General features: G+C 43.8%; 1 protein-coding gene across 10 annotated transcripts in view; it reads left to right on the forward strand.

Annotated features, from left to right (window-relative positions):
- GRIA3 (glutamate ionotropic receptor AMPA type subunit 3) overlaps positions 1 to 15,486 on the forward strand; it is a 224,019-nt gene that overhangs the window by 179,619 nt on the left and 28,914 nt on the right. For 7 of the 10 annotated variants that reach the window (XR_013226333.1, XM_077308701.1, XM_077308700.1 and 4 more), the window contains 2 exons: positions 3,320 to 3,518; positions 11,392 to 11,639. Coding sequence is in view for 8 of the 10 variants with exons in the window: in XM_077308701.1 (XP_077164816.1) it covers positions 3,320 to 3,518; positions 11,392 to 11,639 (447 nt within the window). In the remaining 2 variants the exon portion in view is untranslated. Of the gene's footprint in view, positions 1 to 3,319; positions 3,519 to 11,391; positions 11,640 to 12,275; positions 12,391 to 15,486 lie in introns of all 10 variants that reach the window. The other 3 variants (XR_013226334.1, XM_077308702.1, XM_077308698.1) reach the window with 1 other exon arrangement.

Below are 15,486 nucleotides of genomic sequence, written 5' to 3' on the forward strand. Positions count from 1 at the left end.
CAGGTTTAGATTAGAGTTTGTCTAAAACCCACTTACAGTATTTGTGGGGTTTTTTTGGGGGGCAATCCACCATATCTGTAAAACCTCCAACATAAGGTGCCCAGATGTCCCAGGTTTGGCAGGACAGGCCCGTTTTTAAAGAATCTGCCCCGTGTCCTGCGGCTCTTATAAAAATACCCGACTTTTAGCCACTGACTGGGTCCAACCGAGGCCCCTGCGCCATTGCCACCCCACCTGACCCCGCAATGCTGCTCGGAGACGGCAAGTGGAGCTGACCCCGCCCCCGGTGGCATCCTCCTCCTCCTCGCCCAGTGCCACTCGCTCTCCCCACCCCCCGCCCTTCCAATCCTTCTGCCCAAGTGAGGACCACCTGTCAGGCTGGCTGGCCGGCCCTGTTCTTGCTGTTCGTTCACCCCCCCCCGCATCCTTTAGCCCAAGCGAGGGCTGCCTGGCAGGCTGTCTGGCTGGCCCTGTTCCCGCAGCTCGCTCGCCCTGCCTTGTCTGTCTGTCCCCCACCAAGGGAGCAAAGGACATGGAGGCAAGGGTGGGTGAGATTGGAACGCAGGAGCTCTCAGCTTTGCCAAGGTAGGGTAGAAGGAGAAGCAAGAACTGGCCGCTGACGGTCAGCTACCCCCACCATGCTTGCAGGCTCTCTTGGCTGAGGGCATCCCTGGAGCTCCCTCCAGACAGTCAAGGATGAGCCTGCTCTTGCTAAGTGCCCCCTCCCTCACGGAAACCTCTGGCTGGTGCTCTGCCCGTGGTTTTGGGAAATGATTTCCTGCCCCCTTTGCTCTCCTTCCCCGGGGCAGAGTGGTCAGCGTGAATTAGCCACGAGGGCCTCGGAAGAGCCAGTTTCTGCCTGTCCCAACAGTACAAGCTGCAAGGCTCAGTCCTGTCTCTGTGCAGTGTGTGAGGCCATCCCCTGCCTCTTGGATTTTGTATGTACTGTAAAAAGGAATTGTTAACATGGAAAGCCACAGTCTTCCCTTGGGCCCACCTCCCCTCCTTGCCAGCTTCCTGGGAATAGCGTGGGGCTGATGTTATCAGGGTAGGCGCGCGGCTGCTTCCGCGTCCATTCAGACACGCTCCCTGTGACGTCCGTGCTTGTGGGAGGCAGGGAAACATAATCCCCAGGTTTTACTCCTGGAATTTTCATGTCCTATTTATTTGTTTATAGACTGCCTTTTCTGCCAAAACTCTGGGCTGATCTGAAAATGAAATAATGCTGCCTTGCCTCTCTTTTAAATCTCCAGTTCTTTTGTTTTAGTTTTTTTATGATGTTTTAAATGTTTTATAAATTGTTTTATTATGCCCTCCCACCCATCCCCATCCCCTGCTGGTGGATAGTAGGCAGCTGGCAATCCTCTCATAATTATTAATGGACACATAATTATTAAGAAGTAAATAAACTGGAGTTGTGTTGAAATGTACAGTTATTATTATTCCATATTATTCCATATTCCTGAGCCAACTGGGAAGGGCAGGCTATAAAAATAGAATTATTATAATATATTATTTTATTATATCATAAGTTTTCGTAAATTATGGTTCATTTATTTTCATTAACTGTGTGAACTATAATTCATTTGTTTTCATGAATCACTTGTTTTAACAGCACTTAGCAGGCCTGTGCGCAGGATTTTTAAAGGGGGGGGAGTGGGGTTTACAATATATTCCAGAACATTCTTTTTAATCTTTTGGGGGGTTATACTCAAATAATGCCTCCCCCTTTGTGCACGGCCTTGACACTGATCGTCATTCTGCAAGTAGAAAGTCCCAGGTTCATCTGCCAGCATTTCCAGTTTGAAACAGATGCTAGATTCTGAAGAACTGTTGAACTTCATAAACCAGTGGTCTGACTTAGTGAAACACAGATCCGGGTTCATTGTAGTGCATCAGGGAGGAGCCTTAACTAAGTGGTAGAGCAGAAGTTTCAATCCCTACCATCTGCTGTGTAGAAGTGGTCAGGTAGTACCCCAGAGAGCCTCTGTCAGTCAGAATAAATGATACTCCGGTTGGTAGACCAATAGTCTGTCTTTGTTTGTGGCAGCACCCAATCTGGACAGCCCAGGCAAACATAATGCTTCAGTTCTCAGAAGCTAAGTGAGGTCTGGTGTCTCCAAGCTGTGCAGGCTTGAGTGGTGATTCCAGAACTCCTGGCCTAACCTGGATGTTGGCAACCACCTGTCAATGGTGTCCCTCTTTATCCATCTTAAAATCTGGTCACTTTACTCCAACACCAGATTTCAAATCAACTTCCTTCCTGCCAGCTCCCTTCTTTGCCCACCTTTCACACCCATACACAAGAATACTATGGCATAAATTTACTTGATCTTAGGGCTTAGAGTCTCCAGTAACAAGTTCTTGATCATCCTTCAAGTACTCAAATAAAGAAGCAGTCAAAGACTTGTTTTCTGCTGCTTCAGATGACAGGCCTAGAACAGTAGGAAAAACCTTCCTAATATAAGAGCAGTCCCGCAATTACCTGGCAGGGCAACCATTTCCATACTGGGAACTTTGTTGCCCTAGTGCCCATGCGAGAGCACAAATCCAGGGTGGACAAGGTGCACTGGGCCAAGTCCTCCCCTGTGCAGGAGTAGGAAGAGGCAGGGTAACCTGTCCTAACTCAAACTCCAGCCTGCAGCCTGGCATAAAACCTCCTGTGTAGAAACAGTTTCTGTTACTGAAGGGTTTCAAACAGAGGCAGAACAGTCATCTTTCAGGAATGCTCTAGATCTGGATTTTCTGCACAGGGCAGGGAAATAGACCAGATGACTTTTAAGACTCCAGCCAACTCTATGAATTTTCTGTACATTCCTTTTCTAAGCCACTTTGAATATAATATTTTGCAGAAAGGGAGGGTAAATTCTCTCCAAACATACCTTATGCAGTTCTATAGGCACAATGGCTAGAAACAGTAGGGGGGGGGGAAGTCTTCCTTGTTATCTGGAAGGAGAAAAGGAAGACTGATTTAATTATGACAGACGTTTATGAAATCTGGAACCTACTGACTGAGTTAACAATCAACTGCAGCTCATTACCTACCAAGGAGCTCAAAATCTATGGAATGATCTCATTGTAGGATATAGGTATAGAATGGATTTAATACATTTATTCAAACAAACAGTATTGTAAAACATTTTAATGGTTGGGGGTTTTTTTTGGGGGGGGGTGTTGCTAGCTGTCCTTTATCCTTGTTGTTGTATTATATCACTTTGCGATTTTTGTGTTCAAAATTCACTCAAACTTGAATCAAGCTTTGTGTCATCCCCCCCCCCCCCAACTCTTAAATGATAGAACTGCCTTTCCTCTGCCTTAGATCTCTCTCAGGGCGAATCGTCGGTGGTGTCTGGTGGTTCTTCACACTCATCATTATCTCTTCCTACACTGCCAACCTCGCTGCCTTCCTCACTGTGGAACGGATGGTGTCTCCTATCGAAAGTGCTGAAGATCTGGCTAAGCAGACGGAAATAGCCTATGGGACTTTGGATTCAGGCTCAACCAAAGAATTTTTTAGAGTGAGTGTTCTGGCTTCTGCTCTCCCCTCCTCCCCCCCCCCCCGATAAACTAGCCCATAAAGAGGGTCTTGATTCTGCATGCATGCATGTATACACATACACACATTTCTCCACAGGAGTTTGCAAGGTAGGTCGTTTAGCAACATTCCTAGACATTTCCCAGGCAATCTGCATGCATTGGAGATGTATTGAGGGGGTAGGGGAGAAGAGTGGTGACCTCATGATCATGAAGATTCAATTGGTGTGCTGAAAAAGTTAGCCGGCCTTTTTGCTTTTTAAGCACCGCACCGTGATCGTGATAGTCTCTGCAGCATTGTCCTGCCCTCACACCCTTCCTCCCCTCTCCATTTCCTGCTCCGAGTAATTAAAAAAAAAATGGTGTGGTCTGTGTTGCAGCAGAACTGCAATGCTGCATTGTCAAAGGTAAAATGAAATATTCTTCAAAATGTCCACAGTCTTTTTGGGATCAGGCAGGCAAAACACAGACCTGTTTCTGTTTTCTGAAAGTGGAGAATGAGCTGGGAAAGGGTGGGTGATCAAGCAGCCTTCTCCCAATCAAACAGGGGTCTGAGCACTTTGTTTTTAAGCCAGCCTTTTACACAAAATGACTTTTTGGGCTCCAGGGACCATGTTCAGCATCTCAGAAATACACCCAGACATAAATAAAGTCCAAAAGAAAACAAATCCCAAAAAGTGGGTGGAGAAAATGCTGTATCATTTGGGCATTTTTCCATAGCAACATGCAGTGTTGGTTTTTATTAAAAATGCATCTGTGTTGTGGCATTCCTGGATAGCAATGCAGGAGTGCCTTTTTTTAAAAAAAAATTGGGGCTTGTGGGGGGGAGAAAGTTTCAGTCCATGAGAGAACTACTGTGATGTGATTGGTGGCTTGCTGTGATCGAAAAGCCAAGGAGTGGAGGGAGAAGCTTGTTTTGCTTTCCCCTGCAGCTTTGTCAGGAGGCAAAAAGCTATGACAGGGCAGAGAGAAAACGTGAGAGGGGTCTCTTTTGAGTTTACCATGCAACATTTACCATCCCACATTACCATGCAAAGTTTATCATCCCACATTTGCAAGCAGGAGGCCACTTGCCTTTTACCCCTCCATGCAGAAATGACCCTTGTAATTTACTTTGAAAATTCCAGCAGCAGCCTTAGAGATGATACAGGCATTGGCTTAGAAATAGTCCCTACCTGAAAAGAGGCATAATCTAGGCATGTGGACTCACCAGTTGGTCTGGACCACCTTGGCTTCAGGAGGTGCCGCTTCCAAGGCTTCAGAGCTCTCCAAGGTATTGGAGTATTGTTGGGTATTGTTCTCCTCTGGTTTGCTGGCCTGGGGGGCATTATTTGGTTCTCCTACAAGAGCTATTCTCATAGAGTAGTTCCCTCAGGGTGTCTGGCATGAGTAAGCTGCCCATCCGTCCTGAAAATCCCAGGACACACCCGCTTCCGTGGTCTTCGTCCCACCCAGGTCCTGAAATGTCCCACCAGCCAGCCGGAGCCGATGCTTTGCAATTGTCCTGCCTCTAGTAAGCATTTTGTGATTGGCTTTGCCTCCCATGACAGCCTTTGTTTTAGTAGCATTTCTCAACATTTCAAAAATGGCCACAGGCACAACCGGGTTAAGGATGATATAGATGAAGACCTTCTTAGGATTTTATAGATAAATAATGAAAAACTTGAATTTGGCACAGAAATGTATAGGAGTTGTTTTTTTATACACTGCTTTTCATTACCCAAAGGAGTCTCCAAGTGGCTTATAATTGCCTTCCCTTCCTCTCCCCTCAACATACACTTGTGAAGTAGGTGGGGGTTAAGAGAACTATGACAGAACTGCTCTGTGAGATCAGCACTATCAGGTCTGAGACTGGCACAAGGTCATCCGACATGTGGAGGACTGGAGAATCGAACCCAGCTCTCCAGATTAGAGGCCACTGCTGTTAACCATTACACCAAGCTGCCTCCCAGTGAAGGCAGCTATTCTGACTGTCAGGTTTAGCTGAAGTAGCTTAGACAAAAGAAGGTCCCAGCCAATAATCTTTTCTTCACAATAGGCACTCTGAGTTTCTGTGTTCCTGCTGTATTTCATTGGCTGCCACTTATGGGGACACAATGGCATCACTTTACAGGTTTTGCATTGTTTAATTTCATTGGATAGCAGGGATCATGAAGAGACAGACCTTCTGTTCTCAGCAGTGACAGTGTTGTGCAATGGGGACAGAAAAACCCATACACATAGTACAATACAATCAAGGTTTTGTGTTATCAGATGGATGTTATGGGGTGAAAGGAAGTATGGCCGCAGGGCCCCAATGCTGGCCAAGAATAAATGTGTGAGGAGAGGAGTGCTCTGGCCAAATTTTATTGCCTTGTATTGTGATACAGCAGGAATCATTTGCTACGAAGTGCTCCAATTAAGCCTCCTGCTGTCTTTACACATGAATTGAGATGGAAACTACATCATAGTGGCAATTAAGAGTAGCAAACCACAAGAGAGGAAATCTGTTTATACAATAGCTTAGGTTAACACAGATGGTCCTTTTCTTAAGCGTGACAAAATCAAATGAAATCTCTTTATTGTATCTCTGTAGCAATTCTCCTGGGAGGAAAAAAGAAAGAATCCTGCATGACTTAAATCCTGCAGATCTTCCCTCCTCTCCACTTAACCTCCTCTTCAAACTCTTTGACATAACACATAAGCAAATGCAGTTTAATAATCCCAACTCCCCATCTCATAAATATTTGCTTGCAGGCTGTACTAATTGCAAGACTGGCTTTGTGCGGGCAGAAACACGCGCACCAACAGCAGACCTGCATCAGAGAATCAGCTAATGGGTTAACTTTGTCGGCTAAGAATGTCAGTGGAGTAAAGCAGCCACTGCCCCAGGGAAAGCAATCACTCGCTGTTCAGTGTTCTACTTTTGGGAGAACAATGATGCCATAATAATGATGTTGGCCAAGACAGCTCAGGCGACATGTTTGTTTTTTTTTCAAACTTACTGTACCACTTTATGTAACCCTGCTGTGTCATATGAATGAGAGCTCGTTACAAGGATGTATAGATTCTAATTAGAACGGTAAGGCTCAGTTAGAGAATCAGATTAATTTGATTTTAAAACTCTGGATAAATTTCATCCCCAGTTAACAGACTAGCAGATATTTTTTAAAGGCCATCATTGCAATTGTTTTAAATGGGAATTACAGCCCTTTTCAGATATATCCATCGTACCAGGGTCCTGGCTCCTGATATGTGTGGTGGCCATTTTGTCTGAACAGGAGAACGTCTGTAATGTCCATGCATGTACAATTTCTGAACACATGGAGCTCTGAAAAATCCAGGGGTTAGTTTGTGCATAGTGGAGCCGTACGCACATGCAAAGATTCCACGCTTCCCTTGTTCAGATAATGTGGAGGCTAATATGAAAAAGGCTTAAAATAAATGTTCTAATTATGGTGTGAGATACTTCTGTGGTAAGGTGACCAGATTGTCCCACTTTTGGAGGGACATCTGGGGGTACCTGGCAAATTGTTGAAATTTAAAAATATATATTACAATACTATTTTTGCGTTCTATGCGTTCTATGAAAAATGTTGTTGCTCCATATAGACCACATTTTTAATCAAGAACCACCACCCCCGGTCAATGGTGTCCCGTTTTACCAATGTTAAAATCTGGTCACCTTATTCTGTGGTTCACTCAGAATGATATATTTATGTGGAGTACCTGGCCACCTCATGAGAAGGAATCCCCTTGAGAAGAGCCTAATGCTGGGAGCAATTGAGGGCAAAAGAAGAAGGTGACGGCAGAGAATGAGGTGGCTGGATGGAGTCACTGAAACAGTCGGTGTGAGCTTAAACGGACTCCGGGGAATGGTAGAGGACAGGAAGGTCTGGAGGATCCTTGTCCATGTGTTCACGATGGGTTGGACACGACTTCGCAACTAACAACGACAACCTGGAAGATCCAGGGCAAAACTTAAATTGGTACAATCAAATAGCAAGGATTAAAATTATTATTGCTTGCTTTTGAGCCTGGCTGTTCCTATATTATTTAGCTTAATGAAGCAGCATAGGCTACAGCTGAAAGTCAGGTGTGTTTTGCTGCATCACATTGCTGCAAAAGTGCCATAAAATTATTTGAAAGCACTGCTGATTTGGCCATAATACACACTCTTGATTAATGCAGTAAGATATAGAAGAAAAATTTTCTGTTGAGTTGCAACCAGCTCAAGGGGACTTCCAACCATAGGCTGTTTAAGGAAAGAGAGGAGAAAAGTTGACTTGCCATTGCCTTCCTCGGTGTAACAACCTTTATCTTCTTTGGTGCTCTCCCATCTATGGATAACCCCGCTTAGCTCATGGTAATCTAGGCTAAACAAAAACAATTAGCTATAGGGGCTTTGCAGTACAATCATACACAAAGTCACACTATTCCAAGTAAGTGGGTTTAGAAAGGTGTAACTTGCACTGTTACATTATTAAAATTCCTTTAAATGCATTACAATCCAGTAGTGAGGGGAGGAAATCAGTCCATAACACTGGTTGATTTATGCTTTAGCCCTTCTACCAATTACCTAAAGAATTGCAAACTGTAATGGCATGAATTGTCCTCTGGGAATGTATCACCTCCTCTTATTCTGACTTAAGGCAAGAAATCGTTAGGGCCCCAAGAGCATTCAGTGATCGCCCTGGGAACTCTATGTTCTGTATTTCCCTAAGAGTGTAGAGCTTGGGCTGAAAGCAGGACCAGAGGCTAAGAGAAATGCCCAGAGGACAAAAAACAGGGAATTTTTCCTCTAATGAAGCCCTCAGCCCATGGCTAGCACAGCAATTCAAGGCAGTGAAGTCACAAATGTCATTTCACTGTACCATGGGAGCATTTGGTCTCAGCACCTAGACTCTTCCTTCATTCGTTTGTGCAGGGGTAGTCAAACTGCGGTCCATGGACATCTGGAGGGCCACAGTTTGACTACCCCTGGTTTAGTGGAATGAAAAGAGGAATCAAGTGAATGGAACTAGTGAAGGTGCTAAATTCTTTTGCAATGAGGATCTCTCTCCTCGGCTGCGGTGGGGAGGGGAATCTACAGGAACTTGTGAGGTTTGCCCAGGGTTGTCAGCTCTGGGTTGAGAAATACCTGGAGATTTTGGGAGGGTGAAGCCTGGAGAAGGAGCGGTTGGGGGAGGGGAAGAACCTCAGCAGGGAATAGTGCCGTAGATCCTTCCATCCTCCAAAGCAGCCATTTGCTCTAGGGAACTGACCTCTGTTGTCTGGAGATCAGACCCCAGTTGGGAGAGGGTAACCATTGGTTTGCCCCATGGAAGAACTAGGGGAGGAGAATATTTAAATTCTAATAACAACAGTGAGCAAGGGGATTCAACCTCTTTCCCTGGCTTCCCTGACCTGATTCATTCACACACAAATGCATGCACACACAAACACTGATGTTGAAAATTCCTGGAGAGGGACACATTTGGGAAGAGAACTGAGCAAGAATGAGATACCCCAGAGTCCACCTATTCCTCTGGGGAAGTAGATTTGTGTAGCCTGGAACACAATTGCAATTCCATGAGAACCCCAGACCACTCTGGCAGCTTGGCAACCCCACTTTGAGGTTGGCTTTTAACATTTTTTAAATGCTCTTTTTAGACTAATTTATGGAAATTGCAAGCTAGAGTTTATTTCTACAGATTCAGGGTATAGGGGTTAGGGATTCACCATAAGGAAGGATTTTCCTGGTAGTGGAGTTGGTATTTCCCTTTGCTATAATAAAAGAAGGGGCTAGCCCATTCCATTTTCTTTGCAGTAAAGGAAAACTGCTTTTTAATAATGTTCTGTGTAGATATTTCTGAATGGAAATGGAAAGCAGCATTGTTGATTATGCTTATTTTTAATCTAAACTAGGCTTCTGGTACAGATAAAATCTTCCCTCTCCCTCAAGGCATTTAACACTCCAAAATCCTGGGTCTTGACAAGGTCTAATAACTGATTGCAGTGCTGGTTTCTTTTTCATTTGCATGCTTATGTTATTCAGTTTGTTATGCTTAGATAGGTCGATAGACTCTAGAGAATTTACTGTTCCATCCCTTCCTCCTCCACTCTCACCTCCCTCCCCATCCTTGAATTTCCAGCTGCCTTGATTGTCTTCCCTTGGAAGCTTCCCACATTAATTGGGTCTCACAAGTGGAGGGGGGAATCAGTAAAGGGGGTACATACTGTGTAATTGCACTGGACTCCAGTGTTGACAATGTTTTATGTTGAGTTAACTTGCTTGCTCTATAATAAACCTTTCTTTCACAAACCTGACATTCTCCCACATTTAAAAATTCCCCCCCCCCATATTCAAGGGCAGAGGAACAGACCATACCACCAAAACAATCATTGTAGAACCGATACAGGAGCAACCCATAATAACAAAATTTCAAAACATCCAATACTCAATATGGCTGATGTTTAACTCCTTCTGATATGAGTGCTTCTCTCATTACTTAAAGAGAACTTGTAAATTAGAGGGAAAATCTTCACAACGTGAAAACTCAGACAGATTTTTGGCAGTATGGGAAATGAAATGGTCTGCTGCAGCTGGGAGCCAGCTGAACAGATGAGACCTCTGTACAGTCCATGCTGGAAGCATGGCGGGGGAGAGGAGAGAAAATCTGAGACAAGGCACATGCACCTGGGTGTAAACCGCACGGAGCTTTTATTCCAATCCCAGGCCGATTCAGTCCCTGCCGTCTACACAGAATGCGATTTCCGTTTTGATTTTGGCCGATTTAAATTTTCCTTCTGCAGCAAGAAGGATTGATCCGGAGTTATCAAAAGTAGCTACTTACCAAAAGTAGCTTAGTGTCCTCCACTGGGTCACCTGGGGAGGCCAACTCTGGCTGCTTTCCCAGAGGCTCCTGTGTGGATGCAAGGTCCTTGTGTCTCCTGATTGAGCTTCCAATGGCTGGGCAGGAGGGAAGACCCTGCAAGTCTGGCTCCACTAGAGGGGAGCCTGGACAAAAACTTAGTTGGTCGAAAAGGTGTCACCGGACTCAAACTTTATTCTAATGCAGGGAAGGGTTTGATTCCTCTCCCCATATTGTATAAGCAGGCATCCACTCATAGATTTTATACATGAATGAGGGACAAAATTGACTGCATTGTCAATTCAAGTTCCTTCTTATCAACTTTTGTAATCAAATATATGTAAAGCCAAAAGTTATATATAAAGCCTGTTTTAGGGATAGATGGATGTACCCTATATTTTTTTTATAGCGGTTTCATTTCTGTCTGTTGCTGTTGCTTTTATTTTGTGTTTGTGTGTGTGTTGTCTGCTCATTTTATACAGTTCTTACATACAGATTCTACTGGATCCAGCAAACTGTGAGCAGAAAGTAAAATGTATTTCGCTTTGTTCTACTAGCCCAAGCAATAGTATAGCATCTAGTGTAATCTACAGCGCTTTGTTTCAGTATTGACCCAATCTAAATTAGGTTTATCTTTAGCATTCAGCAAAGAAAATTTGGATCCACTTAGTGCAAGCAGCCTGTGTGGGTTACATTGAGCCCTCCCACTTGCACAAGTGATGTTGCACACAGAGAAATGCTCCTTGGGATTGCATTCTTTGTACAATACACTCGATGTCAAGTATACGATGCATGTTAATTATGAGTGCACAGATCATTTTGGACAATGCATGCATTGTATGGCTAAAACCTAATGCATTTCTTTTTAGAAGGTGAGGAAAATAAGAGATTGCCCAAAGGATTTGGGAGATTGAAACTTCAGGGATGAGAGATTTAAAAATCACTCCTTGCCTATCTCAGGAAGTCTGTAAAGTAGCAAATGGTTTGTTGAACTTTGCTCCTTTTTTCTGTTTCCCTTCCGCAGAGATCCAAAATAGCTGTGTATGAGAAAATGTGGTCGTACATGAAGTCGGCAGAACCATCAGTCTTTGCCAAAACAACAGCAGATGGGGTGGCCCGCGTGAGGAAATCAAAGGGGAAGTTTGCCTTCCTGCTCGAATCTACCATGAATGAGTACATTGAACAACGAAAGCCCTGTGACACAATGAAAGTTGGTGGGAACCTGGATTCCAAAGGCTATGGTGTAGCAACTCCCAAAGGCTCATCATTAAGGTGGGTGGAATAATATAACAATCTCCATGTTGTTATAGTATTCCACCTACCCTGATGTATTGTGTTGTCATTTTCTTTCTTGTGGATTTGAGGTAAACTTGCACAGTTTAAAAATATATATATAGTCATTCCATAATCCACGGAGTTAAATAAGACGGTAAATAATGGTTTCATTGACTTAAATGCATCCATTTTTTTTCTAAATGCTCTCTCCGTGTTGTCCTTTCTGATTGTTTGTTGCTGTTCTTTTTTTTAATTTTACAGTCCAGTGGCTTTTTTCAATTGAGACGGTGAAAGCCCAAGGTTTAAAAACCGCCGTACATGGCAGGCTTTAATTGCATGACGTGGTGTTCTCGTTACCTCTTCTTTATCTTTTTTTGTTCCTTTCTTTTTTTTTTCTCAAAGACCGTTTTCCCCGTCCCGCACACTACCGCTTTTGAGCAAATGTTTTATCTTCCATGCCACCTTCCGATATTTAACCCTGTTGTTCGCTGTAACAAACACATCTCTATAGCTCCACCTCCCTGTGAAAATTTTCTAGCAATTTGTCCTCTTGTGCTCCTTTCTTTATACGTTTGAACAACTTGACCGAGCATCTGTGCTTTATTCTTACGAGTTATGTTTTATCGTTTCAAGAAATGCTGTTAACCTGGCAGTATTAAAACTGAATGAGCAAGGCCTCTTGGACAAATTGAAAAACAAATGGTGGTACGACAAAGGAGAGTGCGGCAGCGGGGGAGGTGACTCCAAGGTCAGCCTCAATGTCACCACAATCGGGTACCTTAGTCAAGAGTAATCGGCAAGGCTGTTATTTTATGCATCAGGGAAAAAAGAGCCTGTAGAATACGAGAGACTGTCTGGGAATTGTCCTGGGTGACTCACTCACTTGCTCAGTAGCTTCTGTCGGGCAGGCTTCTTGTTTTTAGGTGCTGCTTATCATTGTGAACTAGCTCGGGCCCTTGTTTAACTAACAGAGAGAGGAGCCAGTCAAAGTTTCCATGCATCTGTTGCCAAAGAACTATGACTGAGGCTCCATCTGCATATTAGGGGGATTTCAAAGCTGATCCCTTCTAGCCACTCCTAAAATGCAGCTCCTGGAGGTCTGAGGTTACTCGAAGACTGCTGCCAGAAGTGAGCATTACCAGAGCATATGTAGAAGTACTTTAGATGTGTACTTGAGGCTCTCTGGATCCCAGTTGTGTAGTTGTTTCTAAGAACAAAATCTACATGTTAGCACAAGATGTTGGGTGTTTGAGAAGAAAAATATCAAAAGCCAATAAGTCAGTTTTTAATCCATTTTAGAGAGGCCTTTTGTAAACAGTGTCTTTTGCCAACAATGTGTTATTGGTAGGTTTTAAAAGTTGCTCATTATGTAACATGAAAACTAGGAAGCAAGTATTCAGGGCTTATAGGATTATTATTACAAAGGACCTTGTTTTATAAGGTTGACAACTCCTTTGTAGTCACTTAATAGTTATAATTTTTTTTTAGGCTCTGTGATATATTGCATATGCAACACAAGGTTGGTGGCTATTGGGGAAATGAGAAAACGTGTTTAGTTCTGCAATTTAGTTTGAAAGAAAAATTTCATAAGAGACCCTACCTGCCAACTCCCGGGCTGCATGAACTCAGTGCCCCCCCGGGCAAGCAATGACACAATGTATGGGGCCAACCAGTTTGCTTCAAACTGGTTCTATATGGAGGCCCTGTGTATGTGAATAGGGACCTGAGTTGGGCGGTCCTTACATGAAACCCTTTATGTAGGCCAGGGATGGCCAAACTGTGGCTCTCTAGATGTTCATGGACTACAATTACCCTGAGACCCTACTAGTATGGGCATCTGGAGAGCCACAGAGCAGTGCTGTTTGGAAGTGTGGTATGGCACAACTTCACAGAAACACTGCATCTCTGTGCCAGATAGAGCCCTATAAAACATTAAGGGCCTTAGTCCATATTTAAGAGGCCTCTAGTTCCATGAGAGGAAGGAAGAAACTCAACAATGAGCCCATTTCCACACTTTTGTCTTGTCTATGAAAGAAAAGTAAGAATGTGAAATCACAGCAGAAAAGTATTTTCAGAAGGGTAGCCATGCTGGGTTGCAGTAGAAGAATTAGATTTGAGCTCAGCAGCACATTAGAGATGAACAGGGTATAAACCTTTGAGAGTCAAAGCACCCGTCATCAGATGCAAGTAGAAATGGAGATTCCCGAGTGCCTATATCCTTTGAAATATTGGGGCTCAGAAATATGATTCAGGGTTTGGGGGATCTCCATTTCTACTTATATGTTAAGGATCTCATATCTGATGATCTGAAAAACTTATACCCAGAAAATCTTGTTGGTCTCAGAGGTGGCACTACATTAGAATCTAAATCTTCATAAAATATATTGTGCTGTGATATTTTAATGATTCTTATTATCTTCAAAGATAACTTCAACATCAGAGCACATAAATCCCTGTGTATTAGGCTCTTCTTAGGCCATCTGCCATTCATGTTTGGGTTTTGTGGATCTCTGGATCATATGCATAAATTCTGCTTCATGAGCTATTTTGGCGAGTAGGTCCCACAACATACGAAATTTCAATGCACAGCAAAGGCCAGTGCATAAACCCAAAGCTCAGAGCTGCAAATCGCCACACATATAACCCACATGGCTTTTGATCAAAGCTAATCACCCCAATATGGAGTGGGTGTTTGCGGAAAGTGAATTAGTTCAATTCATCAAAAACAACCGCCCAAAAGGATCCTATTAAATTTGCTGGATTACAATGTTTTCTTGCCATCAGTTACTTAAAGAGCAATATCCTGTAATCTCTTGTGTAGCTAATCAAACCATTGCAGAAGGATTATTGATAGAACAGTATTCAAGTGGTTATTGCTCTTCCTACATTTCTTAATGAAGGCTGCTTTTCTATGCCTGGCAAATGGAATAATCAGTTGCTTTAATCATATTGGATAACAGCAAAAATGGTTTCATGATTAAAACAAAGAACGATTGATGCTGTTTTCTTCTATTATTTCATCGTTACTCTGCCAGGACTAAAAGCTGGAGGGGAGTGAGATATCCAAACAGTCATCTTAACTCAAATGCTTACTCCCATATGCAGCCTTAAATCTAATGTTGTATGTGCCAGCATAGGAAATATTTAATTTCCTCCTTCTTCAGAGTGTTGTATAGGGCAAGAATGTTCCATGTTTGGTTTGCCAGAGTAGCTCACAGCCCTCTCAAGCCTCTTAGTGCAAAGAGAGATTATAGTCTCTGAATAATTTTAACACAATATTTGTATAATGGGAAGCTCGGGGACAAAACCATGTTTCAGTTTTTTCTAACCTACTCAGGCATTGCATAAAAAACACATTGCATAGCAGGTGGACAGGTTTGGGCTGAAAGAGCACTCGGACACAATCAGTGGGGTAAAACAAGGCCACAGCTTTATTATTTACACGGGGGAGCTGTCCCCCTGAAGTCAATAGGCTGCTTTGGCCCTCTGTTCCTACAGGCCGTCCCCAGAGCCGAGGAGTGGGCAGTAGACTGATCTGGCCCTCTGCTCCCAGATGCCTTTCTTTCTGCCAGGGTGCACCCTCGAACAGCAGGTAGCACCCAGGGCTGCAGCCACCTGGGAACCCTCTGGAAGGCAGTCATTGTTGTTGCCAGCAGACATGAACCCCTAAGTACCAACCTCCTGCTATCTAGTATAGAGTTAGGCGGCCCCCACCAGGGCAGGCCTTGCTCTGTGTGTGACCAGTCTCTTAAGGAGACTCAAATTCCAAAATAGCTCCCCCATGCCCAAAACCACAACAGAGCGGGCGGGCGACCCCATTCCCACTCCAACCACTGCTTCTAAG

This window comes from Paroedura picta, chromosome 13 (genome assembly GCF_049243985.1).
Source record: "Paroedura picta isolate Pp20150507F chromosome 13, Ppicta_v3.0, whole genome shotgun sequence".
NCBI lineage: Eukaryota > Metazoa > Chordata > Lepidosauria > Squamata > Gekkonidae > Paroedura > Paroedura picta.